Source organism: Accipiter gentilis, chromosome 14 (assembly GCF_929443795.1).
Source record: "Accipiter gentilis chromosome 14, bAccGen1.1, whole genome shotgun sequence".
Classification (NCBI taxonomy): Eukaryota; Metazoa; Chordata; class Aves; order Accipitriformes; family Accipitridae; genus Astur; species Astur gentilis.
In genome coordinates this window covers 24696723-24721441 of record NC_064893.1, presented here as the reverse complement: position 1 = coordinate 24721441, position 24719 = coordinate 24696723, and the positions used below count along the sequence as shown (strand labels likewise).

General features: G+C 38.8%; 1 protein-coding gene across 4 annotated transcripts in view; it reads right to left on the bottom strand.

Moving 5' to 3' along the window:
* Positions 1 to 4460: 4460 nt before the first annotated feature.
* Positions 4461 to 24719, bottom strand: part of SLC9A8 (solute carrier family 9 member A8) — a 30242-nt gene continuing 9983 nt past the window's right edge. For 2 of the 4 annotated variants that reach the window (XM_049816703.1, XM_049816707.1), the window contains 13 exons: positions 24629 to 24687; positions 21046 to 21129; positions 19990 to 20091; positions 19281 to 19315; positions 18061 to 18204; positions 16613 to 16751; positions 14647 to 14752; positions 11639 to 11755; positions 10013 to 10095; positions 8154 to 8265; positions 7497 to 7717; positions 6257 to 6403; positions 4461 to 4975 (listed from right to left, as the gene is read on the bottom strand). In XM_049816703.1, the coding sequence (XP_049672660.1) occupies positions 4868 to 4975; positions 6257 to 6403; positions 7497 to 7717; positions 8154 to 8265; positions 10013 to 10095; positions 11639 to 11755; positions 14647 to 14752; positions 16613 to 16751; positions 18061 to 18204; positions 19281 to 19315; positions 19990 to 20091; positions 21046 to 21129; positions 24629 to 24687 (1457 nt within the window). In that variant the 3' untranslated portion in view covers positions 4461 to 4867. The remainder of the gene's footprint in view (positions 4976 to 6256; positions 6404 to 7496; positions 7718 to 8153; positions 8266 to 10012; positions 10096 to 11638; positions 11756 to 14646; positions 14753 to 16612; positions 16752 to 18060; positions 18205 to 19280; positions 19316 to 19989; positions 20092 to 21045; positions 21130 to 24628; positions 24688 to 24719) is intronic. The other 2 variants (XM_049816706.1, XM_049816708.1) reach the window with 2 other exon arrangements.

The following is a 24719-nucleotide window of genomic DNA, read 5'->3' as shown; positions in this document are numbered from 1 at the left end:
ACCATTGACATAACAGTAGAAATTTCTTCCAGTGGCTCCAAACTATGGAGGATAACATGTAGCTTGAAGGAAAACTGTCTGAAGTCCAAGTTGTGACAAGTGTAGTGGGGACCTTCTGAAGTTTTAGTGCAGCCACTTTTTAAATATCATGCCCCCCAGCCTCCCCAACATTCCTCCAGCTTAATTGCTTCAGAGTGATTTCACTGCTTCTGGCTGTGGTGGTTAATTGACTGTATAAAACTCTCCCAGCTGGTGGCTCTTGGTTGTTGCGCTGCTGTTGGTGTCCCCACCAGCAGGACTGGGAGCCGGAGCAGCCTCCCTAGCAGCTCCATGCTCTGCCAGGTCCATACAAGTTCATCCCACTCCTGTTCAAATTTAAAGTGAGAATGACTGATGAAGGATCCCATCAGCTCAAATCAGAGCTGCCCTCAGCTCACACCGCTATTCCAAGTAATGGCCGGCAGCCCCTTGCATCCAGCCCCTTTGTAACTCTGAAATCGGTGGTTGCACAAAGTCGACGGTGCACGTTCCCCTCTGGTATCTGCGCTCTGGCTGTGTCGCCTCCTGTGGCCCCATTCTTCTCAAAGGTCAGGCAGCCTCAGCTGCAGTTAGTGCCGCTGACCTTTAAATGCAGCCCCACGGGTAGAAACCTCCTCTCTGGGGTCGGTGACCTCACCTACAGCCTGCACAGTTGCTGGGAAGAGGCAAACGGTGTTTAGCAAGCAAAGCTCAGAGCCCTGGTCTTTCTTTCCAAAGGTTAAGCTTCTGAACGGCAGATGATGACTATTGCTTTTGGTCCTTTTTTATGGCAGCTTTTAGATTAGGCTGTAGAAACAGCCCGTAGGTGCTTTAATGTTTCAAATAAATGAGTGCCTCTTGGTGCGGTTGAATTAAAAATAACATCTTCATCATGATGAAACCAAGGCAGGGAAAGCTGGAGGTGTTTGCTCACATTTGGCTGGTGAGTCATGAGCAGGCTGGGCTCGGGCTGGGGCCGGGGTCTGGCTCTTGGGTGCCTGGGACAGAAGTGGGGCTTAAAGATGGTGCAGGTTGAACGTAAATCAGACCCTATGGCAACGATCACTTCATCTGTGACTGTCGCACGGCCATCTCAGGATGCAAGGTGCTCCCAGACGTGTCACTCTGGGGGGGACAGGAGTGGCGATGGTGTGCCTGCAGGAAGGATAGGCTGGAGCCCCATCATGTGCTCTGTCGTGTCTTACGGGTGAGACCTGGGAGCTCTCCCTGGCTGAGCGTCGGCTGGTCGCCCTGGGGGGGTTGTCAGCTGCTGCCCCAAGCCTGGTGGCACAACCGTGCTCAGTGAAGCCATCCCGAACCCTGCCCGCTTTCCTCCCTGCCCGGCACAGGGGTTGTTGTCAGGCTGGCCAGTCTGACTGTAGTTTTAGTAGCCTTAAGAGTTGAGCAGCTCAGAGGGGGCTTTCCAAGAGGGATTTTTGTCTAGTGGGGAAACTGAGGCACAGAGCAGGCACGTGAGCTGGCAGTGGTGACAAGGCAGAGTGGGTTTGCTGTCCTCTTGAGCAGTGGAGTGAAACCTGGTAAAAACCCGTGTTGTCCCAGGGAAGAGGCTCTGCAGGGTGTCCTGCCTCCTCTCCCATGGCAGGGCGGTGTCAGCAGGCATCTGCTGGCCAAGGTGGCTGGCCGGGTTGTCTCCTCCTGGTGCAGCCTGCCGGGAGGGAAACGGGGTCTGCTCCCTGCAACCCCAGGTGTGGACTGGCCCTGTCACAGCCATTCCTTGGGGACGTTGCCGGCTGTGCACTAACTGATGGGAGAAAAGCCACTGCTGAAAACACCTTTCTTTTGTTTTCTGTGAGCAGCTCTGTTGCATCCTTAATCAGGCAGGGCTGTTGAGCTTGGGGAAATGCCTGCTCTGCCCCAGCACCCCAGGGGAGGCTGGGGACTTTCAGTGTCTCCCCTCGCTCCTGAGCCAACGCTGCGCCTGTGGCCATATCCACTGGCACAGAAATGGGGAACTGGGGCTGGGCTCAGCCCTGCCTGGCAGGGGGAGCTTCTGGGTGCCATTGTTGTCTTCCCACTGTGGATGATGGGTTTTGCCATCAGAAGCCAAGGTGCCTTGTCATGGGCTAACACAGGGCTGCAGGACAGGCTGGAAGAGGGAAAAGTGACTTCTGGGAGTCTCTGAGTTGCCAAAAGCTGTGCTCTGCGTTCCCCCTGCCTCTCGTTTTCGTGGCTCCTTAGTCATCAAGAGAAACTGGGATTTGCAGCCTGGCAGAACTTCGGGGCCTCTGCAATTAGTAACGTTTGCATTGTACTTCCCAGTGGTTCTGTATTTAAGAGAGCAGAAAAAAAATCAAGTTTACACTTGCACAAATTTGCAGATGACACCAAGTTAGGATGGGGCTGCTAGTACTTGTGGAAAGAGAATTAGTTTAATATTGGCCTGATAAAATAGGAAATGACCTAAAGTAACTGCAAGGCAAGTCAATAAGGAGACAGATAAAGTAATATGCTTAGAAAAGAAAAATTAAGTGAAGAAATCCAAACTGTGACATGACTGTCACAGAAAAGTCAGTGTACTGATAAATGAATATGAAAATTGGTCACTGAAATAATGGTAAAAACTTCTTCTACTGGTTCTGAAATAAAGAAGTTATGTGTATTTTGAGAGAGAACAAAGTTGTCTTAATTCCAAGTTTTGACAAATGCAGTATTTTCTTAAGTTTTAGAATCGCTGCTTTTAAATTAAACCATCCAAATTTTCTTCACTTTAATTGCTTCAAAGTGATTTCATTAGTTCTAGCTATATCAGTTAATTGCTTCAATTTAATGTGTAAAATTATTCCCAGCAAATGGCTCTCATTAGATCTCAGAGCACTATCACCAATTGCCAGCAGAGGGCACGAAACGATCAATTTGTCTTGATGGAAGTTATCAAAGGGCGGTACATACCTCTATTTATTTTGCAGGTGACCTATTTCACTGGAGTAACAATAGAAATTAGAGGCTATTTTATATTTCAGCATGACTAAGGCATAAAACTAAGCCCAGTGTAATAGCATCTAGATCAATGTACACCTTCCAGTGACAGAAGCTCCCAGAGACCTTCCAGCCAGCTCCTGGGCTTAAATGTTCAAGTTGAGAAACCCAGTAAGGCTGATGGGTAACTAAAATGTAATTGCCTACTGTTGCCTAGTAGGGTGAAGAAAAAAAGAAAAGTCTAGAAAGACTGATTTTTACAAAGATCCTCTCCTAAGAATAAAGCAAGCAGCACTGATTTGCCTTCTGGTCAAGAACAGAAGCTGAGTTCATGCCCCATTCAGACTCCCCCCACCAGTGCATGTTTCAGATCTGGGATTAGCAGAGTTCTTTGAACTACTGGGGCAGGGAAAGGGGAGAGGGAGTCCTCTAGCAAGACATGTTATTTTTAAAAACTGCTCAGACAACACAGGTTTAGGATTCCAAATACATTCTTGAACTTTTATTCTTCCCAGCGTGTAAGCAGTTGATTAAAAACCTTAGTAGCAAAACCAGACCAAAAAATATAAGTCTCACACTTTCAGAAACAAACATGTGCACTTGCAGGTCAGATTTACATGCAGAACTACAATTCACATTTCAACAGTGAATATGCAAATGACTAATGAGGAATTTGGGTTGGCAGCGAGAGCAAACTGCTGCATGTGTAACCATGGCAAATGTGCAACAAACACTGCGTTGTCTGTTTAGGTGTATGCAATTTTGAGCAAGGCCATGTAGAAAAAGTGAAGTGATACTGCTGATTTTGAAACAAGGTAAGCAGAAGAGAAAAATCATATTAACAAATAGGACAGCTTAATGAAAGCTGTTTGGCACTTCCCAAATGAGGCTGCTTCAGCAACATGCAATATTAACCTTTCTGTACCTGCATTAGGTTTTGTAGATTCTTCTCCCTTGTGTGCACACTGCTTTTGCTCCACTAGAACCTAAAAATTCCACTAGTGAATTCTGGAGTGTTAGGGACACTTCATGAATTAGGCAAAACAAAAGCTGCTGTTTTCTAAGACTTGAAGCCAAAGTGCCAGCAAGGAGCAGCTGCCAATTACAGAAACCCAACTGCAACTGGCTTTAGCCAAAGGAAAAAATACATTAAAACTACAATTTTAAATGCAGTTCTGTACTGTGTCATACAATCCCTCGCTCCCCCAAACCATGCTATAATCAGTACTGTGGATTGGATACCTCAGTATATTAGCCCCACCCCCCCCCAAACCATAAAATAGAAATCAAGAATTTCTTAACTGACAAAACCACCAGTTTTCAGAGGTGCTTCCCTGTATGTGCAACATCTGCTTTTTGTCAAAGTATGTATCTTCTCCAGATTCATAATGTGCAAATCCCATAAATTATAGATTTATTCCAGTCAAATTCCCTTACTAGTGCTGAAACAAATTCACAGTATAAACTGTCAAGACTTCCCATGCTGTGAAGGAATATATATATTTAAAAAAAAATAAAGTGCAATTCAGTCTGTTTTGCAGAGTCATACAATGGCTCTGTAGTTCAGCATATGTTTACAGCAGATTTCATAATAGGACCCCCCCCATTAAACAATGTCATCATTTCATGGCAGATGTTTCTGCTTTTCAATAGGCTGCATGAAATTTGCTAGGCTGTAAAGTCTGAACAAAAGGTTCTTCATTCAGTCCGGTGTCTGACACTTAATGGGTTTCCATCACTGACTAGTAATATCAAGCACAGTAGATCTGCAGTTTTATACCTAAACATGTAGCACAAGACATGCCTGAAATCAGAAAGTTCATTCTTAGCTTTCCAGCTTTTGTGCAGTCATACTCTTGATACTTAAATCCTCTTTCCAATGATAAACTCATTGCACTCCTGCCCCAGTCTGCTATAGCAGCTCTTGCTCATCATCTTCAGATCCTGAGGGTCCTTGTCGTACCTCTTCATACCATTTGTTTGTGAGGGTTTTCATCTGTATGCGCCCGTTATGCAAGTCCTAAGGCAAAAGCAAACCAGAACAGTTTGTTACTTAGCTACAACACTACTTGTGTTAGAGCAAAAGAGAAAGGCTAGTTTAACATGTTCCTTAGGAAATAATCCATTCCTGGTCTCTAAAGCATGCAAAGCAATTCTGCTTCCTACCAGAAAATATTTATCAAGTGTTCAGTCAGTGATTATTTCCAAGGATGGTATTTTTGATGACAGGTATTTTTACCTGTGTCTTCTAGGCAGTCCTGCTCTGTGGGTTTCAAAAATCCTAATACCATCTGGATGGCCTGGCTTTGAATCCGACTCCTCTATGTAAGTTCCCAGGGACAGTGGGAAGCTGTGGCCTGCTTTGGTGATTCATGTACTTACTTTTCTAGCCTTTGGCTGAAATATGAATGGCAGCCTTTGCTTTTGGCTACCAACTACAAATCAGATGCTTACTCTGGTTTCTTGATTCCTTTTTGGTTTTGCAAAAAATGCCTTTAGCTTTTGTGGGAAAGTGCTGAAAACATTCTTTTGAAAAGGAACATACAAAACAAGAGGAAAAATAGTATGTTTGAGCAGGCTAGGAAGATGGAATGTGCACATTTTACACAAAATTATCAGCTCCACAGCAAAAATGCTTACTTCTGTGGCAAATTGGAAAAACAGTGAATTATGTGGCTAAGGAGTCTCAGGTTTCTGAGTCATGGGAGTGAAAATGGCATAGTATTTACACCTCTCAGAGCCACTCAGTGTTAAGTTACATGTTCGATCCGGTGTCATTTTGCATTTACAGCTTCAAAGTCTTGGTCTCCCAGTCAAGAAGTCTTAAAAGTGAAGGTTGCAATGCTGGTACATATTTCCCACATAAAAACTGCACTCTGCAGAAAAACTGCGCCTCCAGAATTCACAGGGCCATGTACAGTAAGAGACAGGAACTCTGTGTGATAGCACTTTAAAAACTCTGCATGAGTGGCAGCAGCTTTTCCTAACAACAGTAGTAACTAGTAACTCCTGATACTCTTTGTGGTACTCTGCAAGATTAAAGGCTAGTCCAATAAATCCATACACCTTTTAAAGTTTAATTGTGGTAGCCCTGAGAGATGCTCATTTAATCCAACCTGCAATTTTACAGTCCAGCTTTTCATTACAGCTGCTCTACATATGCACAAGTAATGTATTAGATGGCTCACTGTTCCTAATGTAGAAGTTGCATGGCTACACTACGAGCCTTGAATGGTAGAGAGTGAAATGACAACCAACTCTACAACAGTTTCTTTTCTTCAAGAAAACAAGAAAGACTTACTTCTTGTGTGAGTCTTCTGGTGAAGAAAGGATTCAAATACTTGGCATCAAACCACATAAACCCTTTGAGGTCCTGGCGTTTTATGTACTGGGCTTCATATTCTTCCTCTGTGAGCTCTGATAAATGTTCAGATTCTACGGTATTTCCCTAGAAAGATCACAAATATTGGAATAACCTCAGAAATGTGGCAGCCATCCCTCCAGCTTGCTTCAGCTTCCTGCTCTGTGCTTTCCCTTCTCACAACCAATTCACATGCTAGAACAATATCGAAATTATCATCCCAGCCTACCAAGGCTTATGGCTGTATGAATCTGTCCAGCTGTTGATTCCCAGAGCCACTTAGCTTCCTTTTCCATGCTGAAAGGTAAAAGACCTCAAATGTTCCATATTTTGTATTATTACTTGCTGGGAACAGATTTCTAGTGTGCTGGTTTTCTCTTGTGAGCTGGACAATGATTTTACCCTGCAAGTAATGCTTGTATTGTTGTGTCACTGGAAATAAGTCCTGTATCAGAACATACCCTGTCCCTGTACTCTTCCTATATGCACCTTCCTACATGGTGAGAGTAAGATAATTCTAAAGACTGCAAGCTTTTTGAAACCTCATGCCAAGAGAAGCTGTTCTTCAGATCCTACAAAACAATACCCTGCATGTGCTGTTCAGTGATTTGGGGAAAAACAGGCAAATGCTCTGGGATACTTTATGTGCAAAAGGCTGGAGTACATGAGGTTTCAGACTGGCTGTTAGTTTTCTTCAGTAGTCTTGCTTAGCGAGAAATTGCTTTAAAATAAAACCCAGTCAGAAGGGTGCTGTTATTACCACCTTCTCATGGCCTTTGCTTTGACTTTTTCAAAATAATTCCCATCTGCCTTTTATGATTAATTCATGACTCACACTGTACTAGCTACTTTCCCTCTGTATATGACTCAATCCTGTATCATCTACTTTATGCTTTTGCAGGGGTTACTTTAATTTGTATGGATCAATTTATAATTAGATTGAGTTAAGAGACTATTTCTCCTCCCTTTCTCTAAGCAGTTATCTTGTGTAAACACTAACCAAGCTCTGTCTTTGGGATATATTAAAATTATATTGCTTGGCTTTTTCCTACCGCCTTGGCATTTTCCATTGCTTTCATTTTACCTTTTAGTAATAAATAATGCACTAGTCTTGGAAAATATAAAAAAATTAAGAGAAAAAAAATATCATTGATCTTCTGAATAAAAAACCCAAACAAACCATCTTCTCTGTCTTGCTAAGATTAATGTCCTTCTTGTTCCTCTTGCGTGCTTTGGAGTCCTCAATGTCAATCAGTCTGATGAGGGGCATGGTTCCTCCTCCCAGCAGCAAAATTGTGAACAGTACTATGATGATTGTTGTTGTCCCAATGAGCTGCCGCTTCTCTATTGGTTCCAAGCCCAAATGGAGGCTGAGGGCATAGGGAATTGCACCACGTAAACCTTATCAGAGAGAACAGTAAATCAACAAAGAGTAAATCAACAGCTATATTGGTCCTCACCACCCTGATAACTCAACAGGAATTCTCCATCTTTAAAAGATTTTTACAATCCTATACCATGTCCATTTATCTATCATTTGGTTACCACCCTAAAATGAATCTGAGCTATTCAGATACCGTTGTTCAGACTGTGAGGTTGCAAGGCCTAGAAAGAAAATTAGACTCTGCAGAAAAGCTTTAGTGGGGATCACCACTGCATAGTGCTCTAGCACAAAGGGGAAAGAGAACATATTTATTGCACTTGGGTTTGAGAACAGTGCAAATGTTCAGGTGAGTTTTGGTCCACAGATGGAAAATCAGTTCTTCCCAGAGTAGCCCCCACAATGAAAAAAACAAAACATTTTTTCCAGTTCTCCATACTGTGATCTTTAACTTACCACTAAACCACATGATAAACATCATTTTGGGGGTGATTTTATGATCACGGAAAAAGTTGAGTAGGTAGGAAAGTGGGAAAATATTCACTGCTCTACCGAACAGAACAAGTACCTGAAAAACAGAAACAAAAGCAAAAGATCATTTGATGTGCTACATTCACACAGGCCCCAGTTGCATATGGTTTGTACAGGGCAAGGTGAATATGTTCTTTTCACTCACAAGCCTTGCAAGTAGCTGTGCTGCTAAACTAATGTAAAGAAATCTCTCAGCATAGGTCAATGAGGAATTTAACCTTTTAAACATTTTGCCTGCTTAACTGAAACTAAACCAGACTTGTCACTGACAGAGACCAGACACTACTTTACTTATAATAAATAAATGAAACCCAAGAGGCATTCCAGGGAGACCAAGAATTACTTTGGGTAAAAGTTCTCCTCAGTTCAGCTCCTTTAATCATTCCCTTGGCGCAGCAGCATAGAGGCAATAAGATATTTCTATTGTCTCCCCATGGACCAGTTCCTCAGAGAAAAAGGCCAGAAGCCAAATAGCATTTAATCCAGTTCCTCAACACTTCCCTGTATATGGTTATAAAATATACCACACATTTAAGCAAGGTTTTGAGATGGGGGGGAAAACCCCCCTATTGATTTAATGGCAGACAATTAACAAATACAGTGAAAATTTTAACTCAGAAAAGCAAAGGTTATCACAATGGCATTGCTTTTAAGTTCCAACACAAACAGACCTTGATAAGGTAAACATCCTAGAATTAGTCAGCAGGATCCTTGAAGGGCTGTGCTGTTTTCCTTTATGAATCACCCCAAAATTACACAATTTGCATTACACTTTTGAGGGCAATGCTACAGAGAAGGAAGTGTCACACCTTAGATATGTATTAGATAAGGAAGTTGGGTGTAATGCAGCGATAGCAGTTCCCATGCTGATACCACTATCTGTAAATTGTGGAGAACAATTCTTCCCTTGAACCATGGACTAAAACATGCTAGTATACGTTGCTATATGCAACTGGAAATGGATTCACATTTCCCTCTTTTGACTCTGCAAAAGCAAACATACTTTTCATGTCTATATTCAACAATTATAATAGCAACAGAAGTAGGTAACCCTCATGTGAAACGTAATTCAAAGTGCCACTACATAAAGCTACACTGAAATACAGAATAGAAGAAAAAAAATGCAGTCAAAGAATGAATACACATTGGAGAAGGTTTGAGTACGGACTTCCTCTGAAGAAGGTGAGCTCAGAGTGAAGAAGTGATGTCTGGACTAAATTGCTTTATGTAAACAAACTGCAGTGACATATGAGAGAGAAAGACTCAAAAGCTCTAGTCCTGGAGAAATGAAATGGAGCAGAGTTTGATACTAGTTTGCTCTGTAGTTTCTACAAACTGTCTATTCACACAAATCGTTCCTATGAAGCTAAATATATGTAAAAACTCAGGATTGTTTTTTGGTAAAATAACTTCTGGAATAAAGCGGCATGTATAATAATCTCAATATCTTTTGAGATTTCTTTTAATAAATCTAATAAGCTCAAACCAAGCAAGGTTCTTTTCCTTGTTTTTAATAACCTTATACAGAAGGGCTCCAAAATAACAGCAAACTGGAATTTCTTAAAGAAGACTGATCTATTTGTACACTAAAGTGCTGAGAACAAGAAGAATAATTTCATGCTCTTAGAGTTAACTTTGTGCAATATATAAAAATATGAAAGCATTTTCGTAAAAACCTACAAAAAATAACAACTATTCTGAAATATTTTAACTGTAAGGTGTTTCCCCCCCTCCCCAATATCAAAACCACCTCTAAACAAGTATGGAAGAAAGTAAATACCTACTATGCACCAGATGACAAAGGACATTTCAAACTTGTGAGGAAAACTAAAAATTGACAGGCCAAGAAATGCAAAAACACACGTTTCTGAAAAAGAGAAATTACACCTTAAATAAACAATTCTATAAAAGCTTTTCTACTCCTATTATAAGTTACTACATTCAGTACATAAAATAATATTTCCAGACTTTTGAATGCACCAAATAGGCACAAATGCCATTATGCAAAAGGCCAGATTCTTCCAATCTCGCTGTCAGTGGGCAGCACCTCAGTCTGTGTGTGTAGGCTTTTTTCAGCTGTAAATTACTAATAAGTATGAATAAAGCTAGCAAAACCTTGCTTTAAAGACTGAGGATTTTTTTCCTTGAGGAATACAGGGCAAGCTGCAGAACACAAGCTACAGGAGTAACAACTAATGACTTCTGTAGCTTTGAATCAGATTCTATATAAAACTGAAACGCCAGGCACAATCTCATGTATTGTAAGTTGAGCACTATTATAAAGTATTCAATTCATTAAATTCTTATAAATGGCAGCAGTACATGGCTTGCTTTGTAATAAAATACTGCACTGTATGATCTAACAACCCCTGTATATTCTAATAACCTCTAGAAGAGATGTTTGCAAATCTGTAATAGTACCACCACTGCACAATGACTGCAGTAATTCAAACATATTATTTCCACAGCACCAACCCATTACCATCAGAGAATCGCAGAGTCAAGATGTTTCGTCAGTTCACTGCTGTCGTAGCAAGGTAGGCTCCTTATCATAAAGGCAGTAAAAAACAGGACAGTTTTGGACAGACAGTAGCAATACCCGAGTTACTGTAGCATAAGACATTGTTTTGTCATGCTTTGGGTACTGACTACTTATGTTTGCATGCTCAAAACCTGCTGCAAATGCGTGAAATTGCACAGTATCTTAAATAACACCTTTACAGTGACTTGAATGAATATGTGCTTTTTTTAGCATTTGTAATATATTAAGATCAAATCCTGATGAGCTATGGTGTTCAGGTAATGAGTGGTTAAGTTTAGTTTGCAGCAAGGCCACTCCCTGACCATGTTCCAAATGCATCTTCTTGCAAACAATACAGAACATTCATGCCATCCTCTAAAAAAACCAACCAGGGATATATTTGTAATACAGAAGCAAGTAGCTTCTTTAAAAGTTTGACTTGTAAAAGGAAATAGAAAGGCTCTGAGCTGCTTCTATCACTTCTTCCCCATTTGTGAAGCCATTGTTTTTGCAAGTAGCTTTGTATATCCAAAACCATTTTAAACAATACTGCTAAAAATCCATCTCCTAAAACTAAAAATAGACCAGAGGAATACAGGAGTCAGAGATCTCTATTCGGTTATCAATCTTATGGCAAATCTTAGCAGGAACCTGCAGGATGGGAGAAAGAGAGATTTACTGTGTGTTTTATTCAGTATGGCAGGAAAGGTGACTTTTGACTGCCTTCCAGCCTCCACTATTAGGAATTCTTCCCTTAAAGACATGTACTACCGACATACAAATAGCTACAAGAAAATTCACACCTCTGCTGCTCCCATCAGAATCACCATTTCAGGCAAATAAATTTTTAAACTATTAATATTAGATATGCATAGCAGGTAACACCTACCACACATGAAAGCAACAGTTCTCAGCGTCTGCTGCATTAAAATCTGTGTAACTGGGGACAAGTTATGGTGTGTATAGTGAGACATCACGATGCCAGAGAAGAGGATTGCCATGATACCTGTAGATAAAAACATGGTAGTCAACAGAAGAAGAATAGCTTGTGCTCTGCAAATATTTGTTTATAATCTTACTAATGCAAAAGCTTATGAAACAATAAGTGGGGTTTCTATCACCATTGTTACTCATACTGGTCTCATTCCACTGATCATAGTCATATGAGGTCCAGTATAGGTCACTTGCAAGCTAGAATAAATATCTGTTACGTCAGGTTTTCCCATAAAAGTGAGGGAAATAAAAAGCCAATTCTTGAGTGTTTTTTCTGCTTTTTCACTCTCCTAATAGGCAGAGAGGTGAGATCAAAAGAAGAATAAAAACAATTTGAGAATAGCAGGGCTAGAGAACTGTATGATTCAGTTCTCCCAGAAAGTGTGTCATTCTTTCCCACCTGCTGATCAGCCAGGCCCAATTACTCCACCAGAATTAGAATGAGACCAACAGGGCACGGATGTGAATCCACTCCAGTATGGTGTACCACATCTAATACCATAAAAAATTAAAACCAAATAGCACATATGGGTGTACCACCAATTTTCTATCAATCTGAGAATCAGAAAAGCTATTGAGACTTGAGAATTCAGGGCAAATATTACCTTTGTAGGAATCATAGAATCATTTATGTCGGAAGAGACCTTTAAGATCGAGTCCGACCATAAGGAAGGTACAGCGTGATACGTAGGGCCTGCAAGGAATGCTACTGTGCAAAATGTCCCTTGCCTCCAGCAGAAAGGGTCACTAAACCATCTGCTCTAAATTACTACAGAGATTCATCTCAGCTCTCAACTATGGGAAAAAGCCACCGCATTTTCCATTATAGAGTTCAGTTGCCCTAATGACATGCACAGCTTGGACAGCAACTGATATCACAGGCCTGAACAGCTACCTCAGATTTCAATGTATTTCACAAATCTTTGATTTGTGTTAGGGATTTTTTCCATCTACCTTGCTTCCCAGCTCTTGGTTATTTATGGGAAGAATCTGAATTTCAACCTATTTCGCTAACTGCTCAAGACATATCACACTGTCAGTTGTTCATGGTTCCTAAGGAGCTGGGTACCTTAAAGGAAGTTTTAAGCATTTCCACCGCTGCTGCATAGACTTACATCCACAAAGGATGTTATTTGAAATGATGGTTCGGATTGTGGAAAGATTTAGCAGTCCACATGAAGAACTACAGCACTCCTTGTGAGGAAATAACTGACCAAAATTGACAATATAACCCAGAAGAAATCAATTGCAATGCAAGTCTCGAGAAGACAGGATGACATGCGGGAGCATACCTACTTTGTCCAAAACAAGGGAAGTTTAAAAGACTAGACTAAAAGACTAGACTCCTAGCTACGTGCCCAGGAGTGGCCCTGATGACCACAACTGGAAGGATTAGAATAGCTGAGGTACAGTCAAAAGAATCCTTTGTTTGAACACAGAGGTGAACTGAATAAGGTCATTCAAAGTTTATATTTCTTGAGAAGTTGTTCTTGAAGGCACTTGAGCAAATTAGAGAGGTTGTCTTCACAAATAAAATGACAAAGAGAGAACCTCTATCACCCTGAGAGTAGCTAAGTAGGAATTTTACTGTAAATTCTTTTTCACTGTATACCAACACACAGATGTGTTGGTTATATAATGCTGTGGCACTGTAATTCTGTAATATTTTATTATAATTTTATATTCGTAAGAAACATACATTAGATATAGAAAAGGCCACATGCTGAGACCCTCCAGAATAATCTTCTCACAAGGCAAAACTTGTTTTTGCAGCAATACAAATATTTTAACATTATCAAATTGCTTGCTCAGGTTTCATATAATTTCATTTCCCTATGTATGTGTTGCCCTATACACACATACAGAGTAGTTCTGGATGCAAGTGGGCAGAATGGAATGTTTGCATTAGGATTATACATCTTGATTGTGTAACTACCATGATTATAGGCCACATCTTCATATGTATAAAAAAATACAACTCCACTGACATCAATGAAGTTATGCTGATATACACTGCTACAGTTCCATTCAAAAATACTCACATTAGCTTATGTGCACATTTCAAAAAAGTCTGATTTCATACCTGCAACTCATTTACAAGAAATCTAGTCCTGCTTGTAACAGGACTTGTAACAAACTTCTAACATTCTTGTATTGTCCAAGCTGTAGAGCAAATATATCTTTTAATGCACTCAAAACTTATTTCAAAAAACCCAACAACCCAAGAAAACAGGAAAAAGAAAAAAAAAGGAACTAAGCAGATTCCTTAGCTATTTGAATTATAGTAACTGTTGCATCCCTCCCACCTTCCTTTGAGAAATGAGACAGGAAGCAGATTGCCTTGAAAACCCATTTAAATCAGCAAAGCTCAGAGACAATGGGGATCCAGCAGAACTTGACCCTGTCTTTGTACTTGATTCTACAGAATTATGGAAGAAGTTCACCTGTCAGCCTCTTCTCGTGGCCTTCAGCAAAACTTCTACCAAGTATTCAGAGATATATAAAACACTCAGTGGTCTCAGCTGATTTCCCCAAAGGTGCTGAAGGACAGGCAGAAAAACGGCTACAGGGTAGTAGGCTGGACATTATCTAAGTTAGCTGATGTGGCTGAGATCTACAGTGTGCAGCTGAAATTTTAATTCTGTGTTAGGAAGAGGTAACTGGGGAGAATACTAGTATTTATGTTGGCTAACTAATGTCTATGAAAACTGCAGTTACCTTTTCTATACTTTTGTAACATAAAGTAGAGAATAAGTGTTCCTTTAAAGTAAGTCAAAGTTAGAAGTAAGAGCACAGGTTAAAGGAAAAAACACATTAAAAAACCCAGGGGCCCTCTTAGCCACACATAATACCTACTCCCTAAATTTATCAAAGAAACTTGCACAAACTCATTTTGCTGCTCACCTGAGAGCGAGATACCTTCTGCAAGTCCATAAGGAAGGTAAGCGAAGATAATCATCATCCCAAACTCTAGGGAGGGTGTCTTCCTTAAATCAATGTGCTTTAGCACGTACACATGAAAACGTTATGGAAAAAGTAAATAAAAAAAATTTCAAAGAAAAACTTAAAGCTGTGTCATTCCATTACAAAACAATGATTATGCTTAATGTACTTATCTACTGAATAGCTAATAAAGTCTACACATTGGATTTTGACTCAAGTATAGAAAGATTAATAATTTCTTATAAGGAGTGTTTCTTACAGAAGCTACTGATGGCAGAAGTCTATCAGAATGGACAGACCTAGAGACAGAAATCATCTGCTACTGATGTACCTATGTAATACTGAAAACAACAAGCTAAATTGTTTGTTTGGATCTAGAAGGGCCATGTCCCTACATGTTCAGTCTTTGAAATCTCTGCTCTAAAAATACTGCAGAAAATCCACAGAGAATCATTAAATAGTAAAGGCTTTTCTAAAAATAGGGTAGAGCTATGAAACAGAAAATTAAAATAGCTCTCATTTATGTTTTAACAAAAATAATGTCCTTTTGATACTCAAGATACTTAAAACTTACTTTACACTTGTAGTCATAAACATGGACATTTGTCAAGGGCCGCAAGTTCTGCTTTGCATCTCATGCACAGTTCTGCAGCACAGCTGCCAAGTACAAGTAGATTTTGCCTCAGACATTGTTATTTGCCACACTAAGCATGCAAGCAATATCCTCTGTTCAGTCACTAGCCTTCTAGTTCCTTTCAAACGGCTATGACAGATCTGCAGTAATATTAACAGTGAGGAATATTCCCTTAATCACATCTTTGCCTTAATGCTTAAAATACTCCACCTACCATCTTTGTTAAAATTCAGAGGATTAGATGCCTGTAACATGGAAGTTCACACTCCTCCTGGGTCATGAACCAGCAACAACCTTCAACTATATTTATCTGCTGGCAACTAGTAAGAGATGTCCATTGCTGCATTGAAATTTTGCATGCTTAGGGTAAATCCAATACTTGGAGGCACAAATAACTGTAATAGGGCAAATAAGCTGCTTTTCGCTTTGTCTTAATATCATTTAGGTATCAGTGAAAAGTGTTGAACATCTGCCTTCCTCTTTTGTTGTAATGTATGGAATAATTTAAAAGTTCAAGGAATCAGGCTAATGAACCAAGAGAAGAAATATTTCTATATTTAATCAAACACTCTGTTCTTGTTATTTACAAAGAAAGTGCTTAACAGGATGTCCCAGATGACATGAATAACTGTTCTACAAGCCTAGCAAAAAAGATTACCTACAGTGAAGTCAGTGTTAACATTAAACAAGCTCTGAAAAGTAACAAAGGTGTCTGACTTAGAACAAACACCCTTCCTTATCTCAGCAGAGAAGCTTCTGGGTTGTTTAGCAACCAATTCATGGAAGTGGAAGAGGCAAAATATAACACAACATAAATCCAAACAGAACAGTATCTGTACTCAGCTGCCTGAATATGATACATCAGGACAAATGAGCTGGTTTGACTCAAAAGCCCTCGGGAAAAGCAGCTTTGTTTTTCTCTTTAATTAACCATTTTATGTATGTAAAAAAGGAGCCATATGCTTGTAAAAATGGATCAGTATTGAAATGGAATTAATATTTTGAATTTACAAAATAATTACCATATTTTTATAATGCTCCAATGCACATAAGCTCCTATACAACAATTCAGACCTTAATTATATTCATTAAAATTTGATGCAAGTTTAACACACACCCATGCACACTAACATAAAAACAACATAAGCATGAGAATATCCTCAGCTAACAAAATAATGTCTAATAAGAAATATCCCCTAAGATATGCTGGAGAAGATGGGAAAGAAAAATAGTATTGGAATGTTGAAGTTCACCAATTTATACATGTGTATCACCAAAATTAAAAAAGGATATTAATGCAGAAATAAGACCAGTAAGTGTGCCAAGTGCTGCAGAGCCAAAGAACATCTTAAGAAAGTATCCCAGAGCCTGTAGAAAGGTTTGCCATCCACTTACATCTGACATATTTTCTCTTGTCAAACCTTCTGCTGTGCTAGATATAATTAAAAAATAAATAAAAAGAAATGGTTATAAATTCTAAGCCTGGATCCAAAAATACCAAACATCTTTTGAGAACAACAACAACAAAGACTTCCATTTCTTTGTTGCTACCTCTCTTAAAAGGCTTTTACTGTGATGTATATAACAAGAGGAATGTCAAAAGATGTTAAATCAAGTCTTAGTGTAATCCCCAAAGGGAAACCCAATTCTGCTAAAAATCTGGAAATCCAGCATTGCTCTTCTGAAAAATCCCCAGAATGGCGTAAATAGGCTATGATAATGCCCAGTATTACAGAACAATTTTTAAACTCTGAAAAGGAAAAGGAAACCCATTTTGCAGTGATAAAAACTCAGGGCACGAAGAAGAAAAGAGATGGATCATGTGATCCTCAAAGAAGAACAAATGAACAGGAAGACCTCTCATCAAATATTTAGGTGTGGATTAGAGACAGGGCGGCCACTGAAGAAAAACAAAGAAGCTCTTATGGGGAAAGGGGAGAAATCTCTGAATTTCAGGAATGTATTTCATAGAATTCCATGCAAAGACAACATGGATTCTAACTAGTGTTCCTTTTGACTGCTGTTAGCCTTCATGGTCTTCCGTAAAAGAACCAGGGCTGTATTAAAAGCAATTAGTTCACTGAAAAATTACTCTTAACTTCACTACCTTCTTACTATATCTAGTCCTTTTATACATTCATAGTCACATCTATTGACTTCAGCAATAACATGAAGGTATATCTAAATTTTTTTCACTCTTTCAGCCCCAAAGAATTATCATGGGCAAAGGATAAGGATATTGGATGTTCTTCTTCCCTGTGATAGCCCCAACATAAATGTAAAACTATTCCATGGACGTTGATGTATGCCCCCGCCCTGCCAATTGAAGTGTGCCTCCGGGAATAAGCTAATGATACAGGAGACACAGCTGCATATTTGGCAAGGTAAATATTTTGTGCAAGCCTGAAAGGACACATGTTGGTTTTCTGTTGTCAGGACCCTCAGATGGAAAGAGAGCTGGTAAATGTATGGACTTAGAAAGCAATCTATTATCTGCAGTCAATGAGATAAGGCACTAAGATAGTGGTACTAAGACATCCATTTACTGTCTTCTGCCTATGCAGTTTATGTTATGGATTGCTTTTAACAAAGACAGATCATACAAAATTCAGCTTTACACCAGAAATACATGATTTGTTCCAAATGGAGATGGAAGAATTACTATATATCTGAATTAACTAATTAACAGAAAATAATGTGGTTGCTGTTTCCATAAACATGTGTAGTTCAAATGCACTTACTTGGTCAAGACAATAGAGACTGCATCATTGAGAATGCTTTCTCCAAAAACCAACATGTTAAGTACAGGATCCACATTGAGGGCATTGAAAATGGCAATAGTAGCCACAGGGTCAACTGCAGATATTAAAGAGCCGAATGCAAAACTGGGAGAACACAAAACAGAAAAGAAAACTAGATGAAAGAAAAACAAGTGCCTAGTAAAAGTATATGAAGTATTAGTAACAAAGATGTTACGTGTTACAGTTTCTACACAGTGAAAAGTTAGGCGCTCTTCACATTCATAAGAACTTGACAAAAGGGAAGTTTTTGTTTTTCATTTACTGATATACCAAAGAGAAAAGTTGTCCAGCTGGAAGAGATGTTGGAGAAATACCTATCTCCTAGCTCTCAACAACAGTGTCAATGTCTTACTCCAGCTAAATCAGAAAAAAATCAGAGGAATGGGAAACGAAACAATTTTACAGACACAGCCCAAACCATGTATCATACATGCTTAGTGTTACCTGTTCAGGAATACTAGAGAGGAACATTTAAAGGGAACTGCTAAAACACCATTACTTTGGAATCCAAAGATAGACAATAGAGAGGTAATGGGACCGCTCAGCTGTGTAAAGTCAAACACTGGAACCAAGTAAGGAAGATTTTTGCTGTTCATGCATGGTTTACTTGTGTTTCCTGCTTGCCACCCAATTTATTTATGGATTTTAACAGAAAACTGCCGGATTCACTATACAATAAACAAACAAACAAAAATCCCTAAATAAACCAGGAATGAACTTTATTTAATGGTAGGGCAGTGTACTCCTAAAAAACTGGTTAGATCCTTTGCCAAGCTCTTAAAATATCTACATTATTGATGCTGAAAAACTCATTTTGTCTTTTAAGAGAAGATTTGGACAAGTAAGTTATGCCCTTATCATATATATTAATAATACAAACTAATCAAAGTTTACATATTTTAACTTTAAAGCTTGGTTAAAAAAACCAGTATCTTTCCTATCTAGAAAAATCACTGAGCACAGAACAACATTTGGAAATAAGGGTGTAATAAATAGGGTTTAGAAGTGTTCGATCTGTTTATTAGTTTCATATACCATGTTGAATCTAAGCAATCTAAACAATAACCAGAAGAGCTGGCCAACTACAGTGCATTTCCCATATACAGTTATCTTGAAGAATGCTTCATTTCATATACTACAACATTTCCCCCAGAGCTTACCTGTCTGTCATGTTGAGTTTATAAATTACATCAGCCTGAAAGAATAGGTAAAACATAAAAAATATCACAATCAACTGTGGTTTTCTGCTGTTTTTAAAAATGAAACTATTCATCAAATCCTAAGTTCGTTATAATGAAAAAAATCACAGTAGTGATGTTACCCAGTCTACACTGCCCTCCAACAGTGATCTAGTGTTACAATTCTGGTCACTCAAAATCAGGGAAGACCAGGTGAAACTGGAACATGTACAGGTGAGTAGAGTAACTAAGGCATTCAAAGGAATGGAAATCTGAGAGGCAAAGAGGAAAGCATGGATTATTTGGCCTTCTAGAAAGAAGTCTGAGAGAAAATATAATTATCTATGTCTGTATCTAAACAATGGGGGAACAGCAAAGCAGAGAAGCTAAAAAAAATTATTGACAGAAGAACAAGTAAGTTTAATACTGGAAATTAGAAGATGGCTCTAGAGAATACAGGTTTTGGAACGGCCTTCTGATAGGAAGATTGAGTAAGTAAAAAAATTAATTGCTTTTAACATGGAGCATGCTCTATCTATGGAAGGGGTTATATAACATTGCCCTTGTGACAGCAGAGAACTGAACTTTGTGATCCAGGAATTCATTTTCACTACATTTGTCTGCTCTTAAAAAATGGACTTTCAAAGAGCAAGCCGCATAAACTTAAGTGCTTCAAAGCAGTTATTCTTACCTGGCCCAGGAAATAAATTCCTCCACCTACAATGAAAGCTGATATTGCAGTGCCAAATACTGAAAACAGAGTGATGGAACCGATGTTCTGAAAAAAATTACCCTGGAACACAATAATAAAGTAAATAAATTAGTGAAAATTATCTCAGGGAAAACTCATGTTTGGGTTTGCATCTAAATTAGATTCTGATACACAACTGGGTTTCTGATAAGAAAGCTTCATTAGTTTGGTTCCAGGTACCCCAGGACATCCATCCATCCATACCATCTGCCTAAACAGCCTGCTCTCTTAAAGACAACAGCCAATCTCTCTGATACCCAGGACAGGATGTCAGTCAGGTACCCTAACAAACTAATCCTCAGATGAACAGCTGGATATTCATCAGCACTCTGACACATTCCTCACCTGATAGAATTGAAGATTAATCCATCTATCGTAGGCATGTGAAAAAGGCTTATAAACTTCCCAGTTGCTAGTCCATTCCTTAGGTTGTGATTTTGTATGTAAACATCTTCAGTGTTGGTACCAATTAATGATATTACTATCACACACTGCTCCCTCCCTCCCCTGCAGCACAGCTCAAGTAGAAAGGCAGCACACAGGGAGGACCAGAACCACTTCAGCCAGGACTAGTGCTATTAGAAATATGTCCGTGGAAACACAGGCTCCCAGGCAAAGGGTGAAAACCCTTGTAAAGATTTTCCTCTCCTTTAGCTGTGAAGTGACCCCACCTTTTCCACTTCTGATCCTACTCCTTCCCATTTTGCCTTCTTCACATTAGCCCTTGCACAGCTCTGATGAGGTAAGAAACCTCTCAAACCAAGGAAAACAACTTCTGTGCAGTACCTAACACCCTGCCAACATTCAGTTAACAGTAACAAGCTACACTCCCTGCATTCTGGGCTGGAGAGGTTTGAATTTTGCATTCCCAGTTCCTTGATGATTAATGTGATGGAATTTAATGCAATTATTCTAAACTTAATGAAGATAACTAAAAGCAGAATGTGTTCCAAACAAAACATCAACATGTAAAATGAGTGTCTGGCAGGGGCTAACCTTGTGCAATGAATATCCAGATTCAAATATAATAGGTGGAAGCAAAAGCAGAAAAAACATATTTGGACGAAACATTTCTTCTTCCTGCAAAACAAAAATGAAGTATAGTTTCAAAGATACCATAATTATTGAAATAACATCAAATCTTCCAAAAGGGAAATCATTAGAAAAAAAGCTGAAAAATGAAAATGGCATTAATCTTTCTCTCTTCTTATCACAAAATAAGAGACTGAGGAATAGTAGAATACTCCAGGGCTGCTACTTCTATTGGTTTTTTTTAATCCAGTGATAGAAATCTAGGCATTACTTATTTTAAATTACTGTCTCCAAATAAGCTGCACAGAAAACAGGTTACTTATGGCAAAGGAAAACTGTTTCTGTTTACACAAAAAGTATTCCCATCTTATAGCACAGTCTCAAAATCTGTAAGGACTGTCAAGGAATGGTGACTTCTTGGCCACTGGTTTGAATATAATCTAGGTCAACTGTGACAAGTACGGTTTCACTAGAAAACTCATCACTTGACAAGAAGAAAGCAGCTCATCGTCTTAGTACACTTGCAAATGAACAGGCTCAATATATATACCACTGTTAAGAGTCCGAGGCTTGATTCTTCTTGGTAAATGTAATGCCTGTAATTTAATGGCACTATTCTGATGGTTCCTTTCTACCATCAGAGTGATACAAATGAAATCTACTGTGAAGTAAGATGTTATGTTTTGGTGACCTTACTCTTTGTTGCCTATCTCATCACTTGGCTAACACTGCTTTATGGAGTTGTGCTGCCAAACTGGCACCCTGGTTTTTTTCTGCTGGCTGACTAAGCCCAGAAGACAAATTAATCATGGCTGAATGTGCCTCTCTCTCTTTACCCACCAGGCTCCCTCCTGGTCCTCACAGTTCTGAATACAGCAGAACTTGTCACCTTTCTAAGTAACGATTAATTTGTTTAAATCCAGGTTAAACAGCTGATTGACTGTTCTGTTAAAACACCAGCTTTCAAAAAAGAAGTACTCATCTCTTTAAAGTCTCATTCCTGTCTGTACCAGTGATAATCATCTTAAAGGATTTGAGGGACTTAGAAAATAAAACTCATCCTTTATACTGAAATGCTCCAGTCCATTATTCTGCACGCACAATTCCATGCATTGATGGTTAACACTACCTAGTTTCTGTCAATACAGTAACTTTGCTAGAACAAAAACCCCACACACCTGATTAATTACACTGTTTAAAAGCCCCTGAAAAAAGAGCTGGACAAGGAGTTGAGAAATAATGAAAAGGAAGGACTGCATTTGTGCTGCATTGAAGCAGAGATCAGGAAAGCAAAACATGACAGCTGTAGTTATCAGCCATGCTAGCCAGCAAGAATCACCAGCTAGTACAAGGTCCACTGAAGACTTAGTAAGGCATGATTGCAAGAAATTGCATTACAAAGTTCTTAAGGTAGGGATATGAATCAAGATTTGCTTTGTACACAGATGTAGCCTGCAGTTAAATACTCTTATTTTTTTTCCATATCAGATAAACAAAAATCCTCTAGTAAATTTCAAAACATTTAAAACCATTTTATAAAGTACATAATAATTATTGATTAGAACATTTCACATCTGAAATTATGACAGCCTATGTTAAAACCTAAGCTTTAATACAGTGAAAGTAACTTAAATGAGCAAATAATAATATGGTATCTGTGACCCTTTACCTCAGCTGATAATGTGAGCAACTGGACATATCACCCTCAGTGCGTCCCAAGATTTGACCAATACTTACCAGAAATAAACTACATAATTCACTATGATCAATATTTCCTGTGTTTATAGAATCAGTGCTCAAATCAGAGCATACATTAAGCTTTCTTTTTTCTTCCTACATACATGATCTTCTTCAGATTATTTTATTTAATCAGTAAGAAGCTATATTAAAATACTGATTTTGTGGCTGTTTAACTGACTTTCAATTTAAAGTCAAATCCAGCTGACGAATCAGGAATGAAAAAACACTAACTTGTGCACCACCCACTGTTTCCAATAAGTAAATACGTAAAAATGAAACATCACAACATGACTCTTGAACTATGTAATTGCTTAAATGAATGTACACAGAATTAGTGTAGTTAGTTAACAAAATAGTATAATATGTAATTAAAAAGCTACATCTGATTGAAAATCTATGCATTTTAATGTATTTCAACTAAGGAGGAAAAAATCTCTTTCTTTAGTGAAATAACTGCCAAGAAATATTACAGTGCAATGCAAGCTAGGATTAAAATCCACTACTCAGACCAAGATATATAAATCCTTTTTAAAACTGGCAATTCAAATCACTGATTTCAATCAGTTCACTGATCTAATCCTAATAAACTGTTTGATCCTACGAAACAAAATCACAATTTAAATACTGCAAGATTTTAAATGAAAGCAGGAATAGTGAAGAGTTCATTGCTTTGATAATGTAGATAAACTGTAGGAGGCAAAATCCTTGCTTCATTGTAGACTTCACCTCTTGGAGACAATTCTGCCAGGATTCTCCCTCCCTCGGCAAGCCTCTGTAACTCCACACATGCACAGGTAAGACCTCATAGCATCACACACTAATTCAGGTTGGAGGGGACCTCTGGAGCTGTCTGATTCAAGCCCCTGCTTAAAGCAGGGCCAACTCAGAGCAACTTCAGCTGCTCAAGGCTTTATTCAGCCAAGTTTTGAATATCTTTGTGGATGGAGATTCCCACAATCTCTTTGGTCACATGTTCCTGTGTTTGGCTGGCATCACTGTTAACATTTTCTTCCTAGTACCTCAGTCTGTAAAGCACTGGGCACCAGGACAAGGACGACCTTCTGCACAGAAGCCTTGCCTGTATTTTCTGCTGGAAATAAAGCTCAAATCATGTTTCTACTATCTCAGCCAGCATGAAAAATGCTGCTGCTTCAGGCACACCAGTTTCGGTAGTCTTTCCACAAGAAGCAATGGAGTACCCAAGAAATGTGCCATGCTGAATGGATTGCTTTGTGAACTGTCTATTCTTAGCACCACAATTTGTTGCAGTTTTAAGTATAACTAAATAAAATAAGTAAATAACATGACTTTTAGCACATCTATTCTGAAGAAGTGCTCCTTTTTACCTCTGTGAAATCTATGTTAACATCTTCAGGTAAAACGTGACTTTACAACCTATCAAAACACTTTTTTTTTATTTTATGAAAACACCTAAAAAATTAACTCCAAAAGGAGGAAGAGGATGAAATACAGTCAAAAAGTATGCAAGACAAATAACTGAATTGCTATTTTTTTTACTGTAACTGATCCCAAAGATGCCCAGTACCACCTTTTACCATGTATCTAATAGGAACAGATTTGGTACCATAAAAAGGATTACTCAGGGGAAAAAATATTGTGTAGAAAATATCCAGCAGGATCAGGACCTCAAATTGGTTTTATTAGTATCAACCCCCCAAAAAACTTTGGCATCAAGTATAATGTACATAAGTTTTTGGAAATTACATCTAAACAAACGAGTATTACAAACAGTCTTATTTTAAACACTTAAGGATTGTTCTACAATTAAAAATTGCTTCAAATATACCTTCCAGTTGGCCAGCTTTTGAGCCTCTATGATTTTTATAAAAGCTCCCATAAGGATACCTAGGAAAGAATGAGATAACATTCTGAAATAT